General features: G+C 37.7%; 1 protein-coding gene across 1 annotated transcript in view; it reads left to right on the forward strand.

The window, feature by feature from the left end:
• arhgef28 (Rho guanine nucleotide exchange factor 28) overlaps positions 1-22,713 on the forward strand; it is a 158,954-nt gene that overhangs the window by 81,745 nt on the left and 54,496 nt on the right. The window contains exons 10-13 of the mRNA XM_008102965.3: positions 18,575-18,705; positions 20,757-20,992; positions 21,933-22,137; positions 22,448-22,559. Of these exons, the coding sequence (XP_008101172.2) occupies positions 18,575-18,705; positions 20,757-20,992; positions 21,933-22,137; positions 22,448-22,559 (684 nt within the window). The remainder of the gene's footprint in view (positions 1-18,574; positions 18,706-20,756; positions 20,993-21,932; positions 22,138-22,447; positions 22,560-22,713) is intronic.

Consider the following 22,713-nt stretch of genomic DNA (forward strand, 5'->3'; position numbering starts at 1 on the left):
AAGGTTAACAGATGGCAGGTTTAAATAATAGCAGTCTGGTGCAGACAATCACTCTGGCCAAGTGACCTGGCAGTTGATGTTTTCATGTTTGCTAAGCTCCCAGGTTTATATTACTGAGAAGGTGAGAGATTCTGTCAGTCCATGGCTTGCACTCCAGAAGATAAAAAGAGTGAGGCCAAATTTTTGGCATGCCTCATGGTGTGACCAGGGTAGCGGCAGAAGATTTAAAGGAATCTGCTTTTTAAAAGTTTTTTTTCTCAGTAATTCCAATTTAATCACTCGTCACTTTGAACTATTTAACAGAAAGATCTCCTCCACTGTGAGAATCAATGGGCTCACAGTCAAGTCTTTGTCAACTCTGGTTTCGGTATCCTTTTTTCTTAAATTTATTTTCTTTCCATGATTCCAAACGTTTCTTCCTTCCAAAGAATAAATAAAGCTGTCTCAAAATGATTTTGTGCTACACCATTCTTCTTCTGTGTTCCCCTTAAATGAGCACAGTAATGATTACTTCTAGTTCAGATTCAAAGTGTTTTAGATAGTTTTGACTTAATCCAGATGCAGTGCATATAATGAAACAGACTTGTGTGCGTAATGTATACTGTGTTCCAGTTGGGCCCCTGCATTTTTTCATCATGACCTTCCTGTTTTCAGTTTTTTTCCCCATAAGGAACCATTCTTGGTTCCTCTTTCTAGATGCCTTTTCTCATAAACCTTCTCATAAACCAGGAGATTGGACTTTCATTTTTTTGATGTTTGCTGGTTTTTCCAGTAAAATTGCACCACCAGATCTTGCCACTAGATGGTGATAAGCAAACTTTGATGTTTCTATTGCAGATTATCCAACCTGATACCTACCAGGTTTATGGTATAACAAAAAAAAAAAAAAAAAAAGATTTCCACATTCTGATTTTGATTCCTATAGAGACAAACTATGGGGCCAGCTCTAATGAGCACCTGTTTTTGAGAAGTTAGCCACTACATCAAACCCAATCCAGACTTATATCCAAGTAACTTATAGTTAGTTGAACAAGGTAGTTCTTCTCCTCCAGTGAGAAGTAAAACATTTTCACAAGATGACATCAGAGATGGAACTACTGGATCTGACCTAGAGATTTGGGTTCTCTTCATGCTGAGAATATGATGTAATTTTTGTGGGATATGCCAAAGCTTTTTTGCAAGCTGGATGGCTAAATGTGGCATTTTTAATACTGGGCTTGTTACATAGAAATAGCTTAACCAATCAATGAGATAGACTTCACAAGGATTTTATCTGGATTTCTATCCATTACTCACACTCAATTGATTTAATACACCATAAACTTCATTCCTCAGCTTTATTTTTTATCAGAACTTGGAAATTTTGCTTTTTTTTGGGATTACAATTCTGAAAACTCATGGGGGAGAGAGAGATTCTGGGAGTCATGGTCCAAAAATACATTTCAAGCTATTTTTCTTAGTTTTATAGCCTGCCTTTACAGCATGCCCACCTGGGTGTAGTACAATACTTGATTCCACTGTACAAAAAGCAAGAGACAAGAGGAATCAAGGTGCCTTATATCAGAAATACCCATTAGAAGGCTGACTTTGTAAATGTAGTGATTTATATTGGATGGATGTGATGCTTGCAGATGTCTTGAATGACAATCTCCACAATTCTTTATCATTTCTGAAGCTCATTGGGGCTTCTGGATGTTGAAGTCCAAAACATCTCAGGGGCCAAATGTTTTCCACCCCTGTTATTTAGCTGTAACTTTAAATGAAAAAACAAACAAACCAAAAACAACCTTAGCCATGTTTTGTGAACACCTTTACTTCCTGTAAAGTGAGACTATAATTTGACTTCCACATTCTTTGAGGTTAGGGATGCCAGAACCCCACGAAAGGAGGAAAACCATACATAACAATGAAGGCAGACCAACCACCTCCCAAAATCCCTGGAACTGTTAAGATCTCCCTGACAAACAGCATCTCAAATTAAGAGCAGCCTTTCTCAAAATCACTGGGCATGGCAGAGGCAAAGCAGCTACTCTCTCTCTCTTGCAAACTGCTTCATGACCTTGGCTTCTCCAAGTTAAGGATACAGTTTGTCAGGAAGGCAGCAGCTGCTCTTCTTAGCTAGTGACTTTGCAGGAGGCAGAACAGCTAACATCGCCTAACAAACAACATCCCACACTCAGAGCAACCAAGTTTGGGGTGTTATTTGTCAGGGAAGCATTGACTGTTCTGCCTTTCGCAAAGTTGCTGGGCAAGGTAGAGCAGCCACTGTTTTTCTTATAACTGCTTCTTGGACTTGATATCTGCAAATTCAGGACACTTCTTGTCTGAGAGATGTCTGAGAGATGTTGCATGTAGCAGTCTCGGACCATTGGAGGAGGTCCATCAAATCTGCAAATGATCAAATCTGGGAATGCGGAATCCATAAAAGTAGAGGGATTACTGTAATTTCTTTCTTTTCTTTTTTTTAGTGAAGGGAGGCTGTAAATGAGTGGGAGGGTGTCTATAGGCAAACATGTTCCATGTTACAAGTTGGCTTCCAAATCACTATTTCCCTAAAAGCACCATGAGATGAACAATGTAGAATTCACCATAACGGTTCATTCCGGACTCCATATTAGCCTTTAAAAAGTCTCTAGACAGCAAACATAAGCCCAATCCATCCCATCTAGTTCAAGGATTTCCTGAGAGAACATATTTAGTGGCCAGAGAAAGTTGCTGCAGTGGTACGGTTTTCCTTATCCATTTCTTGAAAAATGTGATGTTATCACATAGCAACTGAGATTTAGTTCAATAATGTCACCGAGGGCTAAGTAATTCACAGTGAAGGAAGTTCTCTTACTTTACATGATCTTCTTCTCTCATCAGTGACATCCACACACAGGCAAATCACACTAATTGTGTGACTTCATGTTGCTTGTTTGTTTATGATGACGCCATAAATTTGATAGGGTTTTATTTGGTAAAGACTACTTAGAGGTGCTTTTGCCAGTTCTTTCCTACAGGCCTACATAACCTAGTATTGTTTGACAGGCTCCCACTCAACTACTAACTTGAATTGTCCTTTCTAAGCTTCCAAGATCAGAAAAGTATCTGGTGCCTTTAGAGTATTAGGCCTCTTTCTTCTTACACTTTTTAAATTTGTAGAACAAAGGTAAAAACTGACCTGGGGAAAAATCGGTCCTTATAGAGCAGCCAATCAGGACTGCAAATGCTACCAAACAAATACCAGAGAGGAGAGGCTTTGTGGGAGCATTTTTCTTCTCCATAAAATTGTTACTATGTTAAAATATTTACAAACACATTTTCGGAAGAAAAAAAATATTCACTGATATTTATTTTCAGGCCACAAAATAGGTTTTCGACACCTATTTGGGAAAAATAACATAGTGGCAATATTTTTGGTGTTTTTGTCCAGTATTTCAAAAAACTCTCAGAATGTTCAGAATAATTACATATGAAGTCTTTTTTTGCACAAACACTGCTTTCAAATAGCCTGTTTATTTATTTTGCCCAAAATCACAAGAAAACTGTAGTGATTCTCACAAAAAAAAAATCGCATATCATTTTTGAGTGCAAAAGATAAACTCAAAAAGTTTTTTTGCACAAGATTACTGATGGCAACTTTAGTCCAATAACATCTGGAAAGGCACTGATTCTCCAGCTATAGATATTTGTTTGAAAGACAATTTCTAGTTTGTCATATCTGTGCTAACTGCATTGTAGCTCAAACAAATTCAATTGTATTTGTAACGTAGCCTGAATGGTGGATTTGTGGTAGAGTTCATACTTAAGGAGCATTATTAGAAAGATCAAAGACACAAGTGTTCATGTTAAACAATCAAGTCCTTAAATAATTATTGTTTACCCGAAACCCTATGTTCTGAAATACATGAAACTCATGTGAGCCAATAGCTGATAACAGTGCATATTCTTTTACTAGTGTTTTGGGAAAACAATGTTTTATCCACAGTAGAAGAACAGTTACATAGAGTTTAGTGAGCATGTTAATGAATAAGCTGACCTTTATACAAGCATGTATGGGAAGGAATAAATCAGACAGAATACATATTACTTGATTAGCAAATGGCATTTCGTACAGCTAAACACAGCTCTAGTATGTTTAATGAAAAGGTCTACAAAGTATTATTAGTACAGCAATATTATTGTTAACAGAGTTTTGTTTGCATGAGTTTGACCCATTTACTTTTGTAACATTTAAAAATGTGTTTCAGTAATGTATCACTTTCAAAAAATATTTTTTGCATACTATATCCTTTTTTATATAATAGTTTTTCCCAGATAATGGCACCAATGTTCCCTATGCAGCAGCACAAAAGTGGTATATTTCATTCTTTTCCTGAAATTTAAACTGCACAACTAGTTGCACTTGAGGTCTTTAGCATACGTTGTCAAAAACTATAGATGCAAATCTTAGTTATCCTGCCAGCTACTATGGCTATAATACAAGGAGTGGAGGATTGGTCATTTTTAGGTTCTCCAAACTCCTTCAACCTGCACTCAGGCCATTTTGCCAAAGCCTGAAATGACCACTGTACAGTATAGAATATGATGTTTGTAGCATAACTTGATTTCAGTAAGGCCTTCGACAAAGTCCCCTATGACCTCCTTGTATGCAAACTAGTCAAATCTGGGCTACTATTTTTAGGTGGATCTGTCATTCGTTAAGTGACCAAACCCAAAGGGTGCTCACCAATGGTTCTTGTTCATCCTGGAAAGAAGTGACTAGTGGAGTGCTGCAGGGTTTGGTCCTGGGCTCAGTTCTGTTCAACATTTTTAATAATGACTTAGATGAAGATTTAGAGGGCATGCTTATTTATTTATTTATTTATTTATTTATTTACAGCATTTATATTCCGCCCTTCTCACCCCGAAGGGGACTCAGGGCGGATCACGTTACACATATCGGCAAACATTCAATGCCTTTTAACATAGAACAAAGACAGACAAACATAGGCTCCGAGCGGGCTTATCCAGTTTGCAGATGACACAATATTAAGAAGGATAGCTAATACTCCACAAATGACAGGATCAGAATTCAAAATGACCTTAACAAATTAGAGCTGGACCAAAACTGACAAGGTGAATGTCAATAAGGGCATATGTAAGATACTACACTTAGGCAAAAAGACCATGTGACTCATGGGGAAGGGGGATAAAAAAGTTGAGGAAATGGAAAGGTAGTAAGAAAAGAAGAAGAGAACTTTAATTATGGATTGATTCAACCAAGGAAGCTAGAATCGTGAATTTCCAAGATTGTTGATGTTAAAGTTCAGGGCTCTTGGAGATCTCTCATTCATTGGGTTTCCTTATCTTGGTTGAGTTGATGGAAAAAGACAAAAAACAAATATCTCTGTCCTGAGAAAATAATACGCACTTTGGGAATCAAACTTCATGAGACTCAATGAATCAATTCAAGTACCATTAGTCCCTCACCCCCCAACTGAATAGATAGAAGTGTGGGTAAGGTGGAATCATAACAGTGACAGTGACACATTGAGAAGATGAGTTAACTATTGTCTCGCACCATTATGTCCTAGTGAACTGATCCTAAGCTGCTATGTAACATACACAGACACACACGCAGATATGTTTTCCTCAGTAAGGAAAAGATAATAAACCAGTGTGGTCTTGAAGATAACCTCTGCATGTGAAATTACCAGAACTAACCAAAACAATTAAAATGATACAAATAGATTCTCTTTCCATCAATATATCAATTTTTAGAAGTTTGTGGCCCCTGGGACCTCATCATAAAGAAGAACTCCTACCCCCCTTTAACTAGCCATCACCAGTGAAACGGAAGGCACACAGGGTGCCTTGCAGTGCCCCAGATGCCCTTCCTCTTTCCTCCATCATATGGGAGAAACAGGACAAGGCCCTGTCCCGGACCCCATCAGATGGGGGAAAGGGAGGCAATTCACGTTGCCCTTTTCCTTATGGGGAAAAGCTTACCTTGCGGAGATCAAAGGGGTGGGGCCAAACCAGCATCGTGTAATGGTGCTCAACAGGCCCCATCCCCAAAAAGGAGCAAAGACCCAAAAAAAACCCAGTGTGATGAGGTGGCTGGTGCAAATCTGTTGCATAATTCCATCTTTGGAATTAGAATTTTAATTACTTTACTCTAGCAAGTGTGTCAATGTGAGTTGGACATGCTTTGACCTATTATACAGAAGTGGCTCTTCATATCTGTGGCTGGAAAAATAATTAATGTGGAGCAGAGGAATGTTAACAAGCTCAGATTCTTTCAAAATGGCATTTAAGTTGATCCCCATGTGCCCTTCCCATCCTGTAATGCAGAACACCCCCCCCCCCCCCAAATAATATCAGGTGGCTTTCAGTGATATTTATTTTTAAAGCAACAACAGCAGTAGTTTTACGTGATAGTTTTGTGTCTTTTTCTTGTGGAACCTTTGAGAAAAACAAACCCAAACCTATTGTTTGTGTAGTGTAATGATGTGGGAGGGATAATGAGTTTCTGTTGAATACTAATTGCCAAGGAGTTGTTCGGGGAGACAGTGTAAGAATGGGAGACTTGTTGTAAATTAGTCACTAGCTTTATTGTACATTGCTGGGAGGGCATGCCTGATTTGTAAAGGTGCCAACCTTTCGAAAATCCCTCTGGTTCACTGTCAAGGTTAGAGTCTCTGAGTGAAAGGCCATTGTTTTCAAGAAATGCATTTTTAGAAGCAGAATGGTTCAAGAGGCTTAACTGCACTTATATTGATAAGGGATGTGTTCTCTCTTTAAATTTAGGAGTGATACATGTTCTGTCATTGAGCTGCTGTTTGTTTAGTCAGTAAGCACTCAGATCAGCTTTTCCATTGCTATGAATGCTGAGGGGAAAACCAGGGGCAACAGCAGGCAGGGAGGGTCATTTGTCTCCCAGAATAATTATTTGTCGGGTTTGCCTTTTGAGTGCCTTGATCCCCCTACAAAACTCAAAACTCAAAATAACTTGTTGTCCTGTAAGGCAAGTGCAGGTTAACTTTTCAAATATAAAAAGGAAAAATATCAGCCTCAGCTTTCTGCACTCTTTGAAACCAAATAAACAAAAAGGTTTCTCTCCTCTAACTACTCAGACTAGTCTTCATTTACATTCTGAAAATGAAAAGGTGAGTTAATGATTCATTGGCACACAGTGACCTTTCCCATAGCTGTGGACCAAGCTCCTGCAGCCCCACTCCTGGGTCTACATCATATTTTAACTTGACTGTGTCTCCCTTAATGTTTGCCCACATGCCTTGATGCTTCCAAAGGACAGACTCGTTGCTACACCCGTCTTTCTATCTTCTGTCCTTAAGAGGCAATTTGTGTCTCGTTGAGTCTTTTTTGTTTTCTATCATTTGACTTGCTGAGCTGCACAACGATAACACAATTCTAAAGAGGTGTTTGTTTGGCAAAGGAGAAAAGAATGGATTCCGATTCCGATGCACCTTTTAATTACTCTTGGCCGTCCTTGCCTAGAATGAGGATTCGAAAAAGAACATCCAAACCAAAAGGTAGACAAAAGTTTCCTTCTTTGAATTATTCCTTTCTTTCTGCTGTTTTGTTGTTGTTATTAGGCACATGTAAGTGGGTGCAAACAGAACATTGTTTTCTCTTTTCAGAACTAGCACAGGCATTTCCTAAGCTACAGATGCAAAGTTAGTTTGAAAAAAATATAAGCAACGTTAACTCTAATTGGTTTGTTCTTTAGGCTTCTGTTAGTTCATTGAATTTAGATGTATCTAATAAATTTGCATCCAAAAGCTAAATGAATTTATTTGGATGTTCCTATTAATTTATTATAAACATATCTAAAGAGAAAAGCTCATGCCAAATAGTATCTAGGCAACTGTAGGTCACATGCAGGTGTGATTCGAAGAGTTCTCTTTCAATGTATTTTCTCGTATGGATGGGTCTCTGTTTTCACTATGCATATGGAAACTGATAGGTTTAGAGAATATTAAGTGAATGGGTCACTTTTATGAATAAATACTTATTCATTATTTCTAGAGAGGCTTTGGTTGTTGTTATAATTTAACATTGAAATAAGAACAAATATTGTTGGATAACACATCTGAGGAAGAATGCATTTAACAAGGCAGCAAGACTCAACTGGACAAGGATAGTATGGTCCTGTTTACTGCCAGACTTAATATTCTGCACTAGTTTCTAATCAGGAGCTGTGAATCAATACTGTTTTGGATTGCAACTCCAAGTGGCCAGTATGCTTTTGAAGATCTTACTGGTCTGTGGTCAGGTTACCTGAAAGAGTGAATGATCCTATAAACTTCTGATTTGCTTTTCTGAGTGTTGCTGTTGAATGAATACAGAGGCAGCTAGTGGACATAAGGCTGTTTTAGCGGTGGTGCTCTGTCTGTGAAATTTCCTTTCATAAATGTGGACTTGGCATCTACATACAATTGCATTAGGGACCAGATTTATTGAAATCTCTTTTAGAACTATTCAATGCTATTGTCATATTTTTTTATCCTGGTATTCTGTCACAGTTTCAATTTGATTTAGATTTTACATTGTGTTTTGTTATATTTCTGCATTTTGTTGTCTTCACTTTTATTTTATGAACTGCTCTGAACTCTTTCACCTATAGAAATGAAATAAATAAGCAAATACTAACTAGATTAATTCTATAAAACTAGAGATTTGAAAGAACAAATTTAATAATAAAGCATGTAGTGCTTACATAATAAAACTAGTGCCTTGCTACCACAGGTGAATACTTCAAATTGTTAATGATTCAAATAAAAAGTGTATCATAGGTTTTTGTTAAAATGTCACTGAGATACTCTTGTCATTTCCTAACAACAGCAATATGATAATTCCAAAAGTCAAGCCAAATATGACATTAAAAGAACAATGACTAGCTCTCCTATGGTTACTTTGAGGACAAAATCATCCATGTGTGTGTAAGTTTAACCAGAGTCACGGTACTGGAAGGGTTTCTCCTCTTGCTGTTTATTTGTTCAGTTGCTTTCGACTCTTCATGACCTCATGGACCAACCCATGTGAGAACTCCCTGCCGGCTGTCGTTTTTTGCTTTTCCTAATTCTGCTTTTCCCAATTATGATGGAACTCTATTTCTTGACATCTTTTGAAGATCTTTACAAGCTCTCCAGAAGAAAATTATTATTATAAGAGTCTTTGGTAGAACTCTCTTGGCTACTATCAGTCACTGTGAATATAACACACTTATGTTTTTGTATACATGTTTATTGTGTTGTATATAATTTGTAAAATTTTGTTTGTGATTGATTTACTACTGTTATAATGGATTAGTGCCTTTGTCATTTAGGGAATCCATTTTCTTTTTAGTTAGTCACAACTCTATTTCTTGTGCTAGATGACCCACATACTGATCTTAAATATGAACAGGGGAAATAGCATTGAGAAAGACGCATCTCTTTCGTCTGGTTCTAATCAAAACACAAATTGGTCTGAACTCTACATATTATTTGCAAACAATAATAAAAGGAATAGTAAACACCTACTCATACATAAAACCCCATAAGCAAACCCAAACACAAGGAAGGTCTTGTGTTTCTTCTTTTCTCTTCTTTTCGTCCTTCCACTAGGAGAAAATTGGAACACTGTACCTTTATCTTAAGTTATCCTCTGCCAACCTACTCTTGGCTGCCTCATTACTTATAATCAGCCCATAGCATGGCATTGGCTGTTAACTTCCTCCCTAGTCAAGCTGTCTTGTCTTTGTCCTGTCTTTGCCTAGTTCAATAGCAACACTTCTCTTTACAAACACAGGTGGGCAAACAGATGCCCCCCTCCCCCAAAACAGATCAGTAATAAGGGAGGAGCAACAGTGGGAAGGAAGGAAAGATTGACAAAACTGCTTGCTTTTTATGTAATTACTAACTAGTCAAGACAGCAGGAGATTCTGTCTACAGCTGGTTTGCTAGAGCATAGGCCAGGTGGATTGCTAAGTCGCTGAGAGGGCTTCAGGTTTCATCTGGGACACTCTCAAGGTTTAATGGAAAGATGAAGGAGAAGAAATAAAGGTTTTTGAAAATTTAAAAGCTCACTGCACAGCCACATCTTCAGTAATAGACCCATAAATATATGGAAGACCATTTTGAAACATGTGCTTTTTATTACAAATACATGGTGATTTGTATTCTTTTGATTCAAATCACCATGTAGATAAAGCACATGTCTTTTATCCAGTATGGTTAATATATGAGCTAGGATTTCATATCTGGTATCATATCATATCATAAAAATCATGCAAATTCTCCTTTAAATCCCATGTTGGGAGAAAGGTAGAATATAAAATAAATGACTAGTTACATTAGGCTTCAGTCTTCATACCATATTTAATAGTTACAATTGATTTGAGAGAGCCAGTAAGGTTGAAAGTGCTGGACTTGGAACAATGACCCCCAAATCTCTGTTCATGGAATTTGCTTCATGACCTTTGGCCATCACTGCCTTCACCAAACCACCTTGAAGTCTCCTTACTTCTTGTACTTTACTCGCATGGTTCTTCTCCATTAGATCTCTCCCACCTTGCTTTTCCTTGGACCCACAATGGGTTCTTCTCTCTTGTTTCTCACACTGTTGACTCTTGACTTCTCTCCTTTTCCCTCCATCAACTCATATTGTGCACTGGCAGAGGACCCCCCCAACTTCTTCTTAGATGCTGGCACTCATAAGACTCATTCTCCTTTCCTTCCTACTCTCTTCTCACATACGTTCACAGTGCCTCTCTTTCTGTTGTTAGCTATCATCATTAGCTTGGACATATAGCAACTTCGTGAATGAGATACCTCCAAGTCTATCATCTTACAGCCTGTTCGGGTCTTGCAGACAGAAGGCTATGGCTTCTCTGGTAGAATCTATCCATCTGTTTTGTGGTTTTCCTCTTTATCTGTTGCCTTCTACTTTACCAAGCATCATGATCTTTTCTAGTGGGTCATGTTTTGTCATATGTTCAAAGTACAACAGTCTCAGTTTGAGTCATTTGGCTTTTAGGGAGAGTTCAGGCTTGGTTTGCTGATAGAGTATCCCCAAAATGTGACCCTTATTCTTCAGCGAGACCGTGAATCTAACAAGAAAAAGTTGGCATTGTCAGCTGACCAATAGCACTCCCTCTTATTTGAACCAAACCTTAGATTGTTCTCTTGTATCCACCCCATCATACCATCAACAATGGTTTTGGCCTTCTACAGCTTCTTTGGCACCAAACAAAAAGAGATTTAAAGCTGTGTAGTGATGGAGACCAAGTTCAAAAACCCTGGATGACTTTCTCCCCTATAATGATAACAAAAACTCAAAGACTAATCTGAGACTATACCCTATTGATAACCATAAAACTTGAGGTCCAGCCATATTCCCCTAACACCACCTTCTGGGCACATTTAGTTGGGGAGATTTTGGGAGCTGTAATAAAAACTAAGTTTTCCAGCCTTAGGTTCAGCACCAGCTCAAATCTCTTGAAAATGCTTCTGTTTTTCTTTTTTGTGAAGCAGGTGTTTGTAACCTGGTAAAGTAGAACAAACTGAGGCTACTATTGTTGATTTCAGTTAAATCTAGTTAAAAAAAAAACAAGCTCTAAGCCATGAGTTTAGCTCAGAGTCTTACTGAAAGGAATTTATGGAATTATAGGAATGTGATTTACAACCTGTATGTTAGATGTTGCTTTGTCGTTTGTTAAACCGCATTGTCTCTTCCAGTAAAAATAAATAACTGTTAGAGTCAATGTGTAATTAATTGTCCTGCCTTGTGAGGCTGGCGAAGTCTTGAAATACTTTTCCTCTTACACTGTCAGTTATTTATGCAAAAAGGACCACTTAGTGAGATACTTTCTGTGAAATAGGTGACATGGGTAAAGAGAGACTAATTTGCCACCAATAAGTTCCTGCCAATGTCCAGTGCTATTGTTACTGAATTTAACTTTAAATCTGAAGCATGGGTTGATCTTTAGTCCAAATTTCAGGTACTCACTGGGTCAGGGACATAACAAAGTCAACCACAAAATACCAAATAATAATTTACTGCAGTGAGCTGTTGTTTTTTCCTTGCACTCAAATTCCCCAAGAGATGAGAATTCTAGGAGTGTGCAAGTTCCAATCATGGAAGTAGGGATTGCCATATTTTGACCCACTTATTTGCGAAACTGAGAGATCCAAGAATGAAAATGCTATCTTGAAAGCTATGTGTGTATATGTTTCCCTCTTTGTTTTTATTTGAATGGCATAGTCCTTGCAACTATGGCTGGTGATTAAGGGATCATCTTGAGGGTCTGCTGACTGAGACATTCCCAGTGTCCATCTCCTGTAACACTGGTGTTGTAACAGGCAGCACAAGGAGTGGGTTGTCCCTCAATCTCAGGGTTTGGGAGAGTCCTAAACTGGCAACCCAAGATAGATGGCTCCAGAAGGACCAGTTCATTTAAATGGTTTACCTTTAAAAAGCAAAACAAAAAAATGCTCAGAATCACAGATTTTATTTTCCTTTCACCCACATTTGGGACAATATTGTAAAAGCTTCAAACTCTGGGAGTAGAAAATTGGTCAGAGCTTGCCCATTTCTATTTAAATCACTTTGGACCAAGCTCCAGTTTTACAACCAAAATTCACAGGTCTATACAAGATCTGTCACTGATGACATCTGTGTGTGCAACAAAGAAAGAAAATAATCCGTGTTATCCTCTCAGTGGGTGAGGATTTCTATAGGCAACTGTGTCTATGACTTCAGGCTACCTGTTGATTTGGATTTCTTAGGGTTTTTATAGACAAGGAATTGTCCCAGCAGGTGTAAACAATTCCTATCTCTGAAATATAGTCCACAGAACTTAGTAGTTGTTGTTTGTCTTTCATCCAAGTACTAACTAGAGTTGACACTGCCTAGCTTCCAAAATCAGATGTGATTTGATTTAAGCAGAACAGAGACCTGAAAGATCTGGGAAAGAAGTAATAGTTGTTACCAAATGATATCTGAAATTGTGACACGAATAACATAATCTATTGATTTTCATTCTGTGAAGAACAGGGAAGTTCCCAGGGTAGATATGGCATAACTTGAATTTTAACAGAACTGAATTTCTAAGCCACGTTTGATTTTGGCAAACTCAAATAGAGTGACAGCATTTTTTGGTGACACAAGCTAGAAGGGGGGTAAATCTTCTGGCTCTGGAATTTTAATAGGTTTCTAACATTAATAATTACACATGAAGTTATTTCCAGAAGGAAAACTATGCACAGTTTTCATTCCCAACATCTCTTCATTAGCTCATATCTTGATTTATTGCAATACTAGGTATGTGATCACTTATTAACTCCATTATGCCGCTTTCAGTGGAATGTTGATGTCATCTTTCTGTTGAAGTTAGTTGTAGTTAGTTTTCTGCTGATACTTCTCTTTTTATTTAATGTCAACAGTATAACTTCACTTCCTCCACAAAGCATCCTTATGAAGGAGATTAGGCCCAAAGTCATCTAATGCATTTCATGGCTCAGAAGGGATTTGAATCTGGATTTCCTCAATCCAAGCCCATTCCATATTAGAAATAGAACTGAGATTGAAAATAATACTGCTTAGTCTGCAGTTGCCATAATTCTTTAATTAAGGTAAAGGTAAAGGTTTCCCCTGACGTTAAGTCCAGTCATGTCTGACTCTGGGGGTTGGTGCTCATCTCCATTTCTAAGCCGAAGAGCCGGCGTTGTCCATAGACACCTCTAAGGTCATGTGGCTGGCATGACTGCATGGAGCGCCGTTACCTTCCCGCCGAAGCGGTACCTATTGATCTACTCACATTTGCATGTTTTCGAACTGCTAGGTTGGCAGGAGCTGGAGCTAACAGTGGGTGCTCAAGCCGCTCCTGGGATTTAAACCTGGGACCTTTCGGTCTGCAAGTTCAGCAGCTCAGTGCTTTAATGCACTTTGCCATCGGGGCTCCAATCCTCTAATTAGCATTTTAAAAATGGTAAATATAATAAATATTTTAAAAATTCTCTTTGGATATTTTTCCTTGCACTTTTAAAATGCTTTCTCACATATCAAAATCGTGATAAAAGGATCAAATAATCTGCATCTTATCTGTTTAGTTGTCCCTTCCTTTTAAAGCTTGGAAAAATTACCTTATACCTACAGAATTCTTTAGCATCATGTTTACTGGTAATGTTTCCAGGGGCATTTTGGGAATTTCCGAAAAAGTAGCCTCCTACGTTCTACTTTTCAATATCTTCAAAATCAAATATCATTACTGAACTGAGACCCAGTTGTTTTTTTTGGAAGCAATAGAATGTGCATATACCAATGTTGGTCCTACTGTACCAATTCAAAAATACAGTTTTTAAGTGGAAGTGACTAATAGGACACTGTTAGATCTTGGTATATAGGCCTAAAATCCTACTCCAGACCCCATCCCCAAATAATTTTTCAGTGTGCCATACTATGATTTTGTGGAAGTGAGAGGTACAGTAAAGCAGGTTATCTTTCTAACCTATTACTACTCCCTGTGGGATGTTCTTCTGTTTCCTTTATCTTCAGAGATATCCAGATAGCTTTGCTCTGGTTGTAAAAGCTATCTGCATTCATCATGTAGATACTAATTACTTTCAAGATGACTGCATTTGGTATGGTGTAATCAGTTGTCCTTACAAATAATTAAAATTACTGTATTTCTTTGAATCTAAGATGACATTGATTGTAAGATGCACACTCATTTCAGTACCACCAACAGAAGGAAGCTTTATTGATATATATAAAAAAGCAGTTACAATGCTAAGATGCACCCTATTTTTATAAATGTTTATAGGGGAGGAAAGTATCTTAAAATCAAAGAAATATGGTATTAACCTTCCCACAAAGCCAATCCAAATCAGCATAGACAAATTCCTCCTTTTATCCTCTAGCATCACAATTTCCAACTACTGTATGTGCTGTTTCCCTTGAACTGTTCACAACATTGCATTGTCCCATTTCATCTCATCACCACAGGCAATCAAAACACTATATTTGTGTCCCTTCTTCTTAATAATAGAAATGGAAAATTTTACATTTTTACACTACAGGTATCAGACCATGTGTATAATATATATATGAACTACAGATGAATTTCATGTTTAGACTTGGGCCCCATCTCAAGGATATTTCATTATGTCCATGCAAGCTTTCCAACATCTGAAAAAAATCCAAAATAAGCAATACGTATTTCAAATAAAGGATACTCAGTCTGTATCATGTTATTATGTCTTTTGAAGTAGAGCTTTAATAAAGCCTTAATAGAACTCTGTTTCTTCTTTTGACAATGGCTTTCATTGAGATAACAGTGCTGGGCAAAGAATTAAAGTCAGCAGATCTATAAGTTTTTTTCCAGCCTATTTTTCTACGAATCCCCAAGTCAGCGTAGCTATTGCCTGAAGAGTTGCAGTTCTGAGAACTGTGGTTCAAAACAGTGATTTTGCAAGTGTTCTAGTAAGCCACCTCTCCCTTGCTGGGCTTAATCTTAGTTTACCTTCCAAAAAGGGAAGGCAATTCGCTGTTTATTTGGACAGACTGCTTCTGGAGGAATGTCTGTAAAGAACAAATCGAGCCGTCAGTAGTAGCTGCCTATTATGTATTTTTCCTTCCTCATGCCTGAAATTATTTTAGCCACATTTGCATCAGACTCCATTTTGAAATACCTTATTGCCAAAATAAGCAATGGAGATAATGATTACATTATTAAGTTCTTTTGTCACCACTTGGCATAGTTGTAAAGGTTTTGTGTATGATGCAAAGATCAAGGAAGTACAAAATCCTGGCTGAATTACAAAGCAGATTTTGGAAGCAATCTTATCCCAACAAAGGCAGTCTTTTGCATAGAAGAGGGCAAGCAGGAAGCCAGAAGGCTCGGGCACCAGATGTGGCCAACCAGTGTCTGTAATCTCTTGGAAGACATTTAGTTTGAAGCAAAATGGCAGAATCTGTTCAGAGTCCTTGATTTTTAATTTAGTTTGATTTATTTAGCTGGGAAATTGTAAAGTCCAACAAAAATGTGAAGCATTTTTAGTGTATTTTGTTTGTGTATTCCTATTGTTGAGGCACCACTTTTTTAATACAATTGTACATCTTTTTTATAACAAAGCATGATTAAGAGCAGTGACAATTACACTGTAATGCTAAAAGTAGTAGTCAATAACGAGAATGTTTTGACAACATTTTCATATGCCTGGAAAAATTGTCAAAAACATTGAAGTAAAAAATCCAGTGGGACTTCAAGATTCAAACTGATAGATACGGTAATTAGAACATAATATGCCAGGCTTAAGAGGAAAACTTGGGTTATAGACATGGCAGTCCAGGGGGACAGCAGAATCACAAAGACAGAGAGAGTGAAAATATAGTGAAATGTTTACAAATTGAGATTCAGCCAGCACCTCTGGGGAAAAAAAACAACAACAGCTGTGATTGCAGTAGTGATGGGTACTTTGGGAGCAGATCCAAATGACTGACAAAATACCTAGTGCATAGGGTCACAAAAACACAATCACAAAAAGCAACATTATTTGAAATGTGTCACATTTACTAATGATCCTTCACTGATTACCAGATTCTTTAAGAAACCCAAATCACTGTGGGTCCTAAGCCCTAGTAGATTTCATCTGGTAGAGCATGAAGCCAACAATAGTAGCATAGTAATAGTGGTAATACTACTGATGCTAAATGATGGGCAGTTCAGGACAGATAGGATACCAGGACAGACAAGCACTTCTTCACACAGAACTCACTACCACAAGATGCGATGATGGTTACCAATATGGATGGCTTTTAAAGAGAATTAACAGAAGGAAAAGAGACTATTAATGGCTGTGTGTGGATGTGCTTTCAAAGTGACCTGTCACCTTCATAGGGTTTTCTCATGAATACTCAAATATGGTTTTACTCATTCCTTCCTCTGAAATATAGCCTACAGCACCTGGTTTTTGCTGATGGGAATTCAAGTGCTAACCAGGACTGATCATGCTTAGCTGCCAAGATCAGACAGGATTTGGTGCCTTTGGGGTTTAGGACATACTATAAACAATTATAGAAAGTTATATGTTCCCTGTAACCTGATGTCAGTGTGGAAATTCTTTTTGAAAAGTGCTGGCCCAGAATGGTGCAGCTCACCAAGCTGTTTGTAGGGACCATTTACACCATTGGTTCTCAACCTGTGGGTCCCAAGATGTTTTGGCCTTCAACTCCCAGAAATCCTAACAGCTGAAAAACTGGCTGGGATTTCTGGGAGTGGTAGGCCCAGCTTATCTGTCCGAACGTGTCTCCCGCTACGACCCACCTCGAAGCTTAAGATCATCAGGTGAGGCCCTGCTCACGGTCCCGCCAGCCTCACAGGTGCGGCTGGCGGGGACGAGAGACAGGGCCTTTTCAATGGTGGCTCCCCGCCTATGGAATGCCCTCCCCAGTGAAGTCAGGCAGGCTCCCTCCCTCCTATCCTTCCGTAGGAAGGTTAAAACTTGGTTATGGGGCCAGGCTTTTGAATAATAATTGGCAGCGTTAATTATTATCATGTACACTGAACTCAGTCGACAGACCCAGTTTTTTTTTTGAACTGAACACGTCTACCTATATTTTGTAATGTGTTTTATCTTATAATGTGTAATCTAATCTCACATATCTACACTGTACATTTTATAATGTGTTTTTATCAGTTATAATTTTTAACTGATTTATATTGTACTGTATAATTTTTTATATATGCGTTTTATTGTAAGCCGCCCTGAGTCCCTTGTTGGGTGAGAAGGGCGGGATATAAATATTGTAATAAATAAATAAATAAATAATAAAAACACCTGGAGACCCACAGTTGAGAACCACTGCTTTACAGGAAGGCCATGATACTTACCATTTTGTACCCAGAAACAATCTAAAGTGCACTTTATGAGTATTGGCCATAGAGTGTGAGGAAGGCAGCCAGTAAGACACAGTGGCATCGTGTCTTATGTAATATTTATGTAATAATAATTTTTCTATGTACATTGTAAGCCTGAGTGCAAATAAACATTTTGTAAGCCGATCTGAGTGCCTTTGTGGCTGAGGAGTGGGGTAAAAGTTCTCTAAGTAAGCAAGAGGGCTTTCTTGGTGGCTGCTCCTTCAATGGAACTCCCAGCAGCTTTTTATTTAGGCAGAGAGTTGCTTGGTTGCTGTAGATGGGCTTTGAATCCATGGGCACTGCACTTTTTTATTTCTATGCTTTCACATGCCCTTAATCTAATTTTGTTTTACTATTATAGTGTATCTAACTGCTGTGGTTTTTAGCTTTGAATATGTTTTAAAATCTGTTTTGAGGATTTTAACTGTTTATTTTTAATATTGTTATTAAATGTTTAATGTTTATATATTTTTAGGTTTTAAATTGTATTGCTTTGGTTTTACCATAAGCCGTGTTGAGTCTTTTTTGTAGATAGAAAAAGTGGTGTATAAATAAACATCATCAACGTCATCTTTATCGTTGCCTTTTTATATTATTTCTTTGAAGTTTATCTTAAGCACAACCTTGAATGTTACATTTGGGATGGAGGGAGCTAATTTCTTATCCTGTAATGTTTTATTCCAGTTCAGCTGCATTCCCCATTTGAATCTTACAAGAAAACTTCAAATCCTTCCACCTTCTTTGCTGCAGCCAGACTTTCTGCTATGCTGAATGGAAGTGATGAGGTCTATGCAAACCGTATGGTAGTGAATCAGGTAAGATTGACAGAGTAATGTGTGTTCTGATTTTAACATTTTCCCCCTCAGAACTTGCTAATGCATGAATTTATTAAAGAAAAGGTTCAGTGTGACTTCACTGCAAAATTACATTTCAACCTGAAGTACCATGAATTTCAGTAGAGTTTTTTATAACTACTTTTGTTTGTGATCCTTGTATCTTATCACCTGCTGATGTAGACGTGATAGTTTATTTTTAAAAGCTTAGTGTTGAAATGTCCTATGACAAAAAAGGAGAAAGATTATAATTTAAAATATTAATTAAGCAGAAACACACTTCAAATCAGAAGAACCACAGCTCAATACTATGAAATGTTGGAATTTATAGTTTGGTGAAGCACCAGCACTCTTGGTTCAGCTTTATTCAGTTCTGTTATCAGTCATAAGGGTTTTTCAAAACACATAAAAGTAATAAGCTTTTCAACTAGAAATATTGCAAATTCAGTACAATCCTTGTAATTGCAAGACTGGTATCCATGGTTTCACCTACCACAGTGGTTCTCAACCTGTGGATCCCCAGATGTTTTGGCCTTCAACTCCCAGAAATCTTAACAGCTGGTAAACTGGCTGGGATTTCTGGGAGACCCACAGGTTGAGAACCACTGACCTACCACATCTGATAAAATATGACTCCTCTATGTATCTTTTAGGTCTCCTGGGCCATTTTATGCTATGCTTTCTCCAGAAATTACTACAGTTGCTTTAAAGTATCTAACAAATTCCAAGGGACAATACCTTCCTAGGAATTGTCTAGTTCCTTCTAAGACAACGGTTCTCAACCTTCAGGTCCCCAGGTGTTTTGGCCTACAATTCCCAGAAGTCCTAGCCAGTTTACCAGCTGTTAGGATTTCTGGGAGTTGAAGGCCAAAATATCTGGGGACCCACAGGTTGAGAACCACCGTTCTAAGTGATTCTATGGTAGCCTCAGGCAGAAGTCATTAATTTCTGTTTGATTCACTGCTATCCATGGTTTCCTGTTTCAGTGATGAGTTTTGTAATGTATCCTCCATAAATAGATACGGATGGTACCTTACCACTTTTGTTACATTGCAATGAGGAATGTTAAGCATTTCCTTCGTTGACTGCTTCTATAAAACTTATAATGAACGACAGGAACAAAGTATGCCTTAAAAAGTGGGCTTCCAAACTCTGAGATAATTTGTCTTGTGAGTGAATGAATGATGAAAAAAATCTGTTTATGCCCTTAGTGTTATAATTTTTTCCATGATTTATTTTTCCCTGCCTCATCACTTTCCTCATGTCATTGGTCTCATTCAGTGAATTCCTCATCAATCCAGTAGTGAATTCCACTCTGTGTTTTAGTTTAAATTTCAAAGACTGATCCAAGGTTCTGAAGCCTACCTTCAAAATAGGCTTTAGCTATCTAAATCACAGAGTGGATTTACCACCCCACTAATATGGCACTGCAAGCCACCATTGTGTAAATATTATTTTTGCCCCTCTTTCATTTATTTGTTTTCTTGGGAAAAAAATGTACAAAACCATTCTAAATACAAAAATAGTTACCGGTATGTACTTTCTGCATACTATTCTGGCAATGGTTTCTGTGGATTTACTACACTTCATTCTGTTTCTGTTAGTTGTAGATGTTTTATGGTGTCTGGATGCCTGCTCACTCTACTTTTGAATGCTTGATAATCAACTGAAATGCAAGGAAAGAAATCATTTTTAAAACCACCTATTTCACCTCTAATCTGTCTTCTCTATTTGGAGCATGACACTAGATATTCATGCTAACTGCATCTATTCTTGGAGGAACCCTATTTTATTTAAAGCTCCTTTGGTCAGCATTTTTTGGGAATGCCGACTTAAGTGTTGAATTTCCATGTTCCTTTTGATTCAGTTGCTTTACTGGAGTTGGGACAAAAATTGGATTTAGACTATAAGATCTTTTAATATCTTATGGCTGGATATAAATAAGTAAACAGAGCGGTTCAGCCGATCTCAATTTAGGTTATTGTTTTATATCTTCTGTAAATACACTAACTTGGTTTAACATCACACTTTAGGTGGAAGATGCTGGTGTCTTGCATGTTGATATTGGCCACTCTGCTTCTGAAACGTGCCCAGATGTTACTGACTCAAATGATGATCCAGAATCCCTTGCCAATAACATGGACCAGGAAAATCCACCACCTTTCCTTCCATCTAATTTGGATGCAACAGATTCATGCACACCTCTCAAGAAGACACTCATGTTTGTCAACCAACGAAATCAACGCTATTCCATCATTAAAAAAAGAAGGTAAGTAATTGACTTCCTCTGCATTGTAAGGAAATAATCCTTTTCAGGTTTGGCATAGGAAAAAGACAACAATAATAAGGGAGCTGCCAAAAGGCTTCTCATAAGAAAATAATTATATTAGACCATGGTGGGTAAACTGCAGGTACTTTGGAGGTCCCCCAAAACTCTTGTAGGGGTCAGATGGATTTTTTTCTTGAACTGGAAGTAATTTTTGGTTATTTCTTTGCTCAGAAAATGCTTTTCCTGTGGAGGGGCTTTTTCCCCTCAAAAATTATTTTTAAAAAATGTTACAGTTCTCCCAGGGCTGTGCATGCATGTCTTGCCTATCCTTGTCTTGTATCATTGGTTTAGACTTTTGATGACTCTTTGTGATTCACCACAATTATCATTCAAATAATCCTGATCCTGCAACTGCTGATTTTAAACACTGAGACTTTAATTCCCTGCTGGGACAGGAAAACTTATTGGGTGGCTTTGGGAAAGTCCTGTTCTCTCAACCTTAGAGGAAGACAATGGAAAATCTCTCCTGAGCAAAAGTTACCAAGAAATTCCTGTGATAGGTCCGTTTCAGATTCACCTTGAAGTTACATAACAGCAACAATATGTTATTTTACACCTTAAACAAGCAATGGTAAATTCCTTATGGGGTTTCCATAAATCAAAGTTGACCTGAAGGAACATAACCAACATTTATGCTGTCCTGACACATGTTATTTTGGAGATGTGGATTCGTTGTGTTAATTTATAATTTTGACCAGAGAAATGGACTTTCAAGAAAGAATAATGTCCTTGTCAGTACATAGATTTTTGAGTCATTTGAAAATCCTTGGGAGAGTCTTGGGAATAAGTTTATAGAACTTGGGGATGTTACAATTGAGGCTTAATTTTGCTGAATTGTGCTTGTTTGCATTTGTAATTTGTTGTATATATATATCCTTAGCTCCAGTCTTGATGATTTGGATGCAGACAATGGAGATGAAAGAATTTCTAACCAGCCATATAACTGCTACCCTCCAATGTCCTTCAACTCACCTATAGCCTTGAGTAGAAGGAGTGGCACAAATTCTTCAGAAACAGCCACTGAATTGGATTTTAACATGAGCAGGGCTGAATCACTTCCTTTGTCCAGCACTCTGCAGTCAAAGGTATTTATTGTTGTCATTTCTCTACAAAATTAATAATAACTGAGATTACTTCGCTGATATGTGATCTTATCTATGGTTAATATGTCCACAACTATGTTGTGCCATTCTTCAGGAGTTGGTTAGAGTACAGCATTGAAGAATTCTTCATAAGAACTGTAACCATACAGAAAACAAAGTGTTCATCTAGTTTTGCAAAAGTCTTTTTTAGAAAAGGTTTAAAAACCCATGAAAATTAAGAAAAAGGTGGGAAATCTGGATTTCAGCTGCATTAGATATAAATCAGTTTTCTAAATTCCTGACTATTTTCTAGGAATCGGTGTTGTCTGGAATACGATCTCGTTCATACTCCTACACATCACCCAAAATCTTACAGCGGAAACTTCATTGCCCATGGGACTTCACAATATGTGATTCAAATGCTGGTGAGTTTTAATGCTATTTTTGTGCTATATTCTCTTATTTTTTATAGCAGTCTGTAGTTGGTATCTTTATTAATTCTGAAATGAAATAGAATTTCCTAGGGGACCTGTCTAGTGTGCCTGTTTGGCCAAAGCTGAATTCTCCAGGGATGAATGA

The sequence above is a fragment of the Anolis carolinensis genome, chromosome 2, assembly GCF_035594765.1.
Source record: "Anolis carolinensis isolate JA03-04 chromosome 2, rAnoCar3.1.pri, whole genome shotgun sequence".
Taxonomy (NCBI): Eukaryota; Metazoa; Chordata; class Lepidosauria; order Squamata; family Dactyloidae; genus Anolis; species Anolis carolinensis.